The 7,888-nt window shown below is 35.2% G+C and overlaps 1 protein-coding gene across 2 annotated transcripts; it reads right to left on the reverse strand.

Moving 5' to 3' along the window:
- Positions 1 to 2,935: 2,935 nt before the first annotated feature.
- LOC113330863 (probable WRKY transcription factor 32) lies at positions 2,936 to 6,028 on the reverse strand. 2 transcript variants are annotated; one of them, XM_026577661.1, is made up of 4 exons: positions 5,532 to 6,028; positions 4,136 to 4,878; positions 3,821 to 3,979; positions 2,936 to 3,487 (listed from the first exon to the last, which is right to left on the reverse strand). In XM_026577661.1, exons 1-4 carry the CDS (start codon positions 5,913 to 5,915, stop codon positions 3,130 to 3,132), a joined length of 1,644 nt encoding a protein of 547 aa, XP_026433446.1. In that variant the 5' UTR covers positions 5,916 to 6,028; the 3' UTR covers positions 2,936 to 3,129. The 2 variants fall into 2 exon arrangements, with proteins under 2 accessions (XP_026433446.1, XP_026433445.1); XM_026577660.1 differs by having other exon boundaries at positions 4,136 to 4,899.
- Between the last annotated feature and the right edge of the window lie 1,860 nt (positions 6,029 to 7,888).

Below are 7,888 nucleotides of genomic sequence, written 5' to 3' on the forward strand. Positions count from 1 at the left end.
GATTATTGATTTATCAAGGTGAGTAGATTTTATAAATACCTCTTGAACATTAAAGAGTCTTCCCTTAATGGCAGAGTACCTTGCCTCCCTTACTTTATCCACCGACTGATTTACTTCATCTACCTCTGCAAGAGACAGTAGGATGGTTGGAGTATTGCTTTGAGTCCCTGTTGTTCCTTGTTGTTTCCTTTTTTTTCCAATTATAGCAAATGGTACCTGGAATCAGACAAGAAAGCATCAGACTTGAGATGGATTTAGATTTTCTTTTGAAAGATTTAATGAATTTCATAGAGTTGATAACTGAAAAAAGGAAGAAGAATAAAGAAAAGTAATATATATTCAATCAATTTAAGACAGCTAGGGTTTTATCAACCTAAGAAAAAAGGATTGTAAACAGACAATTAACAGAGACTGAAAAGAATTGGATAGAGATACAAGCAAACCAAAAATAGAATTAGGGGAAGAAATTAAGATTAAGCAAAGAAGGCAAATTAAAAAATCAACCAAAATAATAACGGTGAACTAGAAAAAGGAATTAAGAGAGAAAGAGAGGAGGAAATTCAGAATTTCAGGGTCTTCTAATCGGTCGATAGAAACCGAACGGAGGGACTTGAAAGCCGATCCCAGAAAGAAGATCCGGGAGTTTTGAAAAAAAAGTCTTCAGAACCACAAAAGGGTAGCAAGGTATGTGTAGCCGATAAAAATAAACAAAGCTTGGAGTCTTAAAAGGTTTTTAGTGACTGAATCTCAGATTTTAGTGTCTCAGGAACAAGGGGTCTTGTGGCTTTAGTGGATCGATAACTTGATGATCACAGGCTAGGGAAAAGATTAGTTTAAGAAATTTAATAGTTTGCTCGGGAGGTTGTGATAATAGATCTGGAAAAGGGTTCTTTCAGTATACATAAAAGGGAGTTAAAAGGAGGTTTCCGATTATTATCGCCATCGCCGGCAGTTACTGGCTACTTTACGGTGGCGTTTATGGTTGTTAACGGGGTTTACTGGTAACTTATTGTGGATATAGTGGTGGCGAAAAATCGAATCGCATGAGAGAGAAAGCTATCACTCTGCTCAGCGTAGAAAAATGTGAGTTAGGGGACAGTCGATCGCGCATCACCAAGCTCCTTCTTTTCGCTCGTGACCAATTGTGCAAGCTCCTCTTTATCTTTCCCTATTATCTATAATACAAAACAGCATAGATTTTCGAGTTTTGAATGGACGGATAATATTTTGAGAGACAAACTTGTGATCCGACCACCCCAATCTCATCCTAGTAAAAAACATCTAACGGTTGTTGTGTTTGTAATCCCCTCTAGCCCTCTTAATTACTTCCTCTTTAATTAAAATGTTACAATTATAGCATTACAAAAAAAACAAAAAAAAACTGAAAATATAAATGTTATAGCAACTTTCAACCATCTCTTAAAAAAATAAAAATAAATCAGTAACCTACAAAAAAACAAACAAAATGCTACAATAACTTTCAACCACGTCTTCAAAAAAAATATACTGTAAATCTTCAACAATCTGCAAAACACAAACAATGTATCATTTTAAAATAATAAGAATATTTTTCATCCTACTAAAGAAAAATTCAAAAATACAGAGCAGAATTTTCATCGTATGGTGAGGAAAGTTACGTGGAGTGCAATACATGGGAAGTTGCAATATGTAAAAACCAAAAAAACTGGAGATCGAATAAGTCAACCTTAATCAACCTGCAAAACACAAATTGCCATATGTAAAGAGGAAGAATGGAAGATTGTTTTGTTTTGTTAGAATCTTAAAAAAAAATTCAAAAACTCTTACATTTCTTGAAACCACTTTCTCGTGCTGATGGATGAAGATGGTTTTGTTAGAACAATAAAAATAAGAGACATTAAAAATTTACGTTATTAAAAAGAGGAAGTAATTTCTACTCGGCCGTGCATGATAAATAGAGCTAATATTTAGGACATGCACAGCTAAATAAGAAAATGCAGGGCTAATATTTACCTAATTTTAAATGGCGATGCAAACCTGAATTATAAATTCGGCAAACGTTACATCATAAATGGGATAATATTTACATGCAGGGCAAATTAAGGATTAAAGCTTACCGTTTTGAATAGGAATACTTACCAAATTTTTTCGCATGTAATTATTTCATTCTTATAATTACTTCCCTGATTATCCTCCCACCATCATGATTACCAATTAATAGTGTAGAAAGTCCATGCCATGCAACTATGTTCGCTCCTATAGTCGCCCATAATAGGCTGAAAAAGAAAACGCCCAAACAATTAAAAGTTACACTTATTACTATTATTCAGTGAGTATATAGATTGAGGAATGTATTTCTTCAACCACACCCATCCACTCATTCACACATTTTCCACTCATTCACTTATTCTCAACTTATTTTTTTTCAGGACAATAGTCCCTGCGATCGAGGAAGAATTTTTGGGATGATGTAATTTATTTATTGCTCATCAGATGAAGATTCCGCATAATGGTTTGATCAAAGATCTCCAATATTTTGGGATCGTAAAAAAATTATCTAATGCCAAAATAAGGCGGTTTTTACGTGATTTTTAATCAAGAAATACCATTCAATTAAACTGTTTTTAGAAAATATATATATATATATAATGTAATCGATTTCTTAATTATTCTAATGAAAAATATTTCAGGTTTTCATAGCACCGAGTTCTTACTAGTCGAATTAAATCTTACGATGATGTGTGGTAATTATTAAAATTATTATGATAAAAATTCATACCTTCCAATGCCGTGCCGTCACGGCGCTGGTTATTTCTAGTCTACTAGAAAAAAGAATGAATTTACAATAATCAGAGGTGACAGAAAATCTCTAGCTTGATATATGTTAGGATTCATCAAAAAGATAACGGGCCACACTGAGCTTTGGTGCTTGTCTGCATGGAGAATTTACTACAACTTGATGTAATCTTGATCCAAATTAACTAAGATAATATACAGAGGTTGATGAATATACAGAGCAATTTTTACACATAGGAAAACAAGGAAAAGCAAAAGCTAAACAATAGACACCCTATCCAAAACAAAAAACTGACAAAATTTCAGCAAACATGCACCAGATAATTTCGGGTTGGACCCTGAAATCGTCTAAGATCAGTAAGGTTTGAGTTCTATTCCGATACTCAGAAGAGTTCTAGCTGATTCCAGAACCATTTCACCTCCAATTTCTGATGTGCGTGTTAAGATTCCTTTCCCTCCCTCCACCATGTCCACTGACCAAGTTTTTTGGTTCGCCGTCCCATCCGACTTACTAAATTCTGTTTGTGTGCTGTTATTCGTGGCAGCGGCAGCAGCAAGAGTGATACTAGGAGGACCATGACGCTTCTTTGGAACCGGCATGTCATGGTCATGTTTCCCTTCATACGTAATTATTATGGTTGATGCATCTTCTGAGGCTCTTTCAACATGCTTACGCACAGGGCATTCTGCAGATGTGCATTTGTAATAACTCCTGGAATTTTAGAATGATGAATATTAAGACAGGGCTGAAATTGATCAGATTAGCTCAAGTTCCATATCACTTCGGAATTTTTAGATATTCAAGATGTGTTAACAACTCAAAACTGTGATTGGAGGAATTAGAGGGTTTCTTCAAGGTTGGTACATGAATAACTAACAGATATGCTTTTCTAGCGCCAGGGCCATAATTTTGACCGACTGACCAGTTTGTTTCCAAAATGTTATACTGCTTGTTGTGCCTTTATGGTAATATCAGCCTATTAACCTTACTGAGCCTCAACTTTAAGTGTGGAACTAAAAACAGAACAACAAACAAAGGTTTCACCTTGGGTTAGGACTTCCCTTCACCATCTTCTGGCCATACTTGCGCCACCTGTAGCCATCAATTGAGATCCCTAGATCCCCAGCTGCTTGGACGACAACTTTAGGTTCCTTAACTGTTTTAATTGGAGTTATCGAAAATGCCACATTCCTTTCCCTTTTCCTGTTTATGAACCGTAACAATATTTTTTCTTAAAAACAATATTCTTTGCTTAAGATAACAAAGACTGATAGTAAGAGCGAAAGCTATACCATGATAAGTCAAATAAGAAAATAAAAACTTCGAGAAAACAAACCGGTGTTTAACAGTTCATTATACCTTTGCTTTTTAATCGTTTCATGACCTAGCGCCTCCTCAGCCTTAAACTTTACATTTTCGTTCAAATTATGCAATTGCTGCTTTGGCATAACATTTCTAGTTTCTTTCTTTAACTTAAATGAATCTGACTTCACAGGTTTTTGCACTGATCGATCTAGGGTAGCAGTGGCTCCGCCTGACTCGGCAGAGGATATAAGCTTCCTTCCCTTAAACGATCTAACCTTTCGAGGTGGATCATGGTTGTGCCGACCTTTATAAATAATTTCAACCAAGCGACTAGAAAGATCGCAACGCTCAACCTTCTTTTTTGCATGACAGCTTACATAAGTGCATCTGTAATAGCTTCTATTACTCTCAGAACTCTTCACCTGCTTTTGACCATACTTACGCCAGTTGTATCCATCAGGAGTTGGTGCCTTAAAGACAACCTGAGTAGCTTTCATGTCAGGGCCCAAGGTTTTCTGCTCGCCCATTTCAGGCTTACAGAGAGAATTAACTTCTGGAACTAGTTGTGACGATTTTTGTGGTGATACAGATGGCATGGCTTGTATGACAGAAGAAGGAATTAAGTCTACGAAGGAAATAGGACAGTCACCAAGTGATTGCTGTGATGGTACCGGACGTGATACAGATAGAATGGACTGTGAAACAGAATCTGGAGTCAAATCCACTGAAGATATTGGACACTCATCATGAGCTGCTACATTTTCCACAACATCTTGATGGGACATCGAATACTGGATCTGAGAAAGTAAATCAGAGATCTGGAGGCATCAAGATATTACAGCATTGAAATTCCAGAAATCTGAAACCTGTTTTCCCTTTATCAACTTAGTAGAGTACTAGTAAATAGCCATGCTAGTGCATGTAAGATGAGCAAACACAAGGGATGTTTAAACAGCAAAAGTCATAAGAGAACAAGTGAAAAAAATAATTCTAACAATGGAAAAACAATCGCAAAATTTAATTGGGAGACACCAGAGGTTACATAGGTTGAAGGACCTAATGTTGGTGTTTCCAGCCCATGGCAGTTTTTGCCAATTAAAGTTCAAGCAACGGATCCTAATTCCATGTTTTGGTTTTTTCATTTAGTTCATTATCATTAAGATGCAGGAATGTTAATCTTCCATATTTCCAGTTAACATTAGTATAATCACATTCTGTTATCAGTTCTGAAATTTAAAAGAATTTTTTTTTTTTAATTTTGACACGAAAATTAGTATAATCACATTAAAAGAAGTTTCTACAGTTAGTTTTGTATCCTTTCAAGCCATAGCTATATTTTAAATTGATTCGTTGAGAGAATTCTAAAAGTATTTTTCTAAGTGGCTTCTTGTTACTTTACATCAACCTCCAAAACTAATAAACTTAACAATATGAAACAAAGAAGACAAACCTTATCAAGTGAGTCTGGCACAGTAGTAATAGTAGGAACTGTGAGTTTTCCACCAACAGATAAAATCTCCATTGAATCAAGTGACGTAGAAATCACAACAGAGTTAAGTAACTGAGAGAAAGAGGGAATTTCATAATCTTCATGATCACTTGATAAAATCAATGAAGAATCGACTAGGGTTTCTTCTAACTGAGAATTTTGATCATTAAATACAGATGAGAAATCTAGTGACAGATTTGAAGAGCAAGAAAAAGGGTTTTGAATATTACAAAAATGATTTTCCACTCTCACTTCTTCCTCTCCTACTACCTTAAATTGCTCTGGTGTGTTTTCTTCTTCTTTTTCCTTGCTAGAACCTTCTCGCTGCATCTGATTTTCCGCCATGAAAGCTATTTACTAGGAAGAGGGGTTTGTTATCTCTCTGTTTATTTACCTGAGTCTGAGAGGGAGGAGAAAGAAGAAATATCTTGCGGCTATTTTGACTCAAATTGACTCAAATATTCTACTCCGTTGTTTTAACGTAACAGGGGACTCAAATTGACTTTAACTCTCAAATCTTCTATATTATAAGGGATAATGGTATTTTTCTATATGAACGGTTATCTACATTTGGGACACATAAACAACGGTCTAGATTTAAGTTTTTCAATCTACATTTTTATCATATAAAGAATGGTTGAGATTAAGCCACATATTTAATATTTTCAATTTACATTTTTAGCATCCAAATAGAATCTGGATTGTGCCACATATTTAATAAGTTTTTGAATTTCCTCTCCACCCTCTTAATGTAATTTATTTGGGAGTTACTTTTCCCATTTAATGTGAAACCATTTCTTTTATTCAAAATTAAATTTCCTTTTAACTTAATCCCTTTCATAATCAAAATCTACATTTTTAACATATAAAAGAATGGTGGTGCCTCGTGCCTTCCTTAATGTCGTATTTTGTGATAATGATTTTGTTTCTTCATTTGAAGTTAAAAGATATTCAAATATGATTGTTCTCTATTCATTTTTACTCTTATATTAGGTTTTCTAATACCCATATCATTTAATCTTTTATTTTTTTTATGTTGTCCAATTTAACTTTGACTTCTTCGGCCAAAATCAATCTATATTATAAGGGACAATGGTGTTTTTCCATATGGACGGTTATCTACATTTGGGACACATAAAGGACGGTCTAGATTTAAGTTTTTCAATCTACATTTTTATCATATAAAGAAGGGTTGAGATTGAGCCCCATATTTAACATTTTCAATTTACATTTGGATTATATGCAGAAATAGGCCTGGTCTGGACCCTCACTTTCATTTCTAGGCCACTTTTTTTATTTCTTGCAAAACTAGGCAAGTTAAACGGATTCCATCCACTTTAACCATCTCGGTCAATTTATCGCGTTGACTTGTCAATATCTCGCCAAAATATCATATAGGCAGATCTCATACATGTGGTAAGATTACTGAAATGTCCTTCACACGTGTGTCAGTCACACTAGATAAGATGTCCACGTGTTGCTATCTGAGAGGCTAATCTAACTGAGACGACATCTCGAGGATTAATTGAACGGCCATGATAGTGACGACATGAGTATCTGAAACCAGTCGAGATAAACTGAAGTTACTCATTCATTCTTCTTCTTCTTCTTATCTTCTTCTTCTTTGTTTTCTTTCTTCTGCTCAAATTAGTGAAGAGAGGATTTGGAATTAAATTAGGGTTTCACTGAAAAGATTTGTAGGAAGAAATTGATGATGGTTCTGAAATTGATTGAACATGGGAATTCGAGAAAAAGGGTTTGATAGAAATTGAGAAGCAAAGTAGATTAAGGTTCAGTTTGTGAAGAAAGTATTGATGGTGTTTGGATCTAATCTGAGGAGAATCAGAGACGGGTTTCTTCTATAATTGAGTATTAGATCGATGCGATTGAAGAGAGAAACCAACATGAACTGATGGAGATTCCATTGGTCAGAGATGTGATTTGCTGTTGTGCTCGAATTATCAAGAAGAAGAGGTTTTGAAGATGGGTACTGGTAGAGATTATGAGATGGTAATGGTGGTGAATTGAGCAAGGTTGAACTGTGAACAAGAGATGCGAACAGAAATAGAAGAAATGATTAAGCTGTGGTGATTCAGAGTTAGGTTTTCCGTTGGTTTTGCTGCTGCTAGGTGAGAAATCGAAGCTTTGTAATGAAGCAATCAGCAGTTGTGTTGATGAATAGAGATGGGTATGACTCATCTGGTGAATGGGTTTGAGATCGATGGGAATTCAGGTGGGGTTCTTGTTGGATTAATTACAGCATCAGAAGAAGAAGATGGTGGTGCTACTAATTCACAGTTCGTGATGGCCTGGATGGA

Source organism: Papaver somniferum, unplaced genomic scaffold (assembly GCF_003573695.1).
Source record: "Papaver somniferum cultivar HN1 unplaced genomic scaffold, ASM357369v1 unplaced-scaffold_119, whole genome shotgun sequence".
NCBI lineage: Eukaryota > Viridiplantae > Streptophyta > Magnoliopsida > Ranunculales > Papaveraceae > Papaver > Papaver somniferum.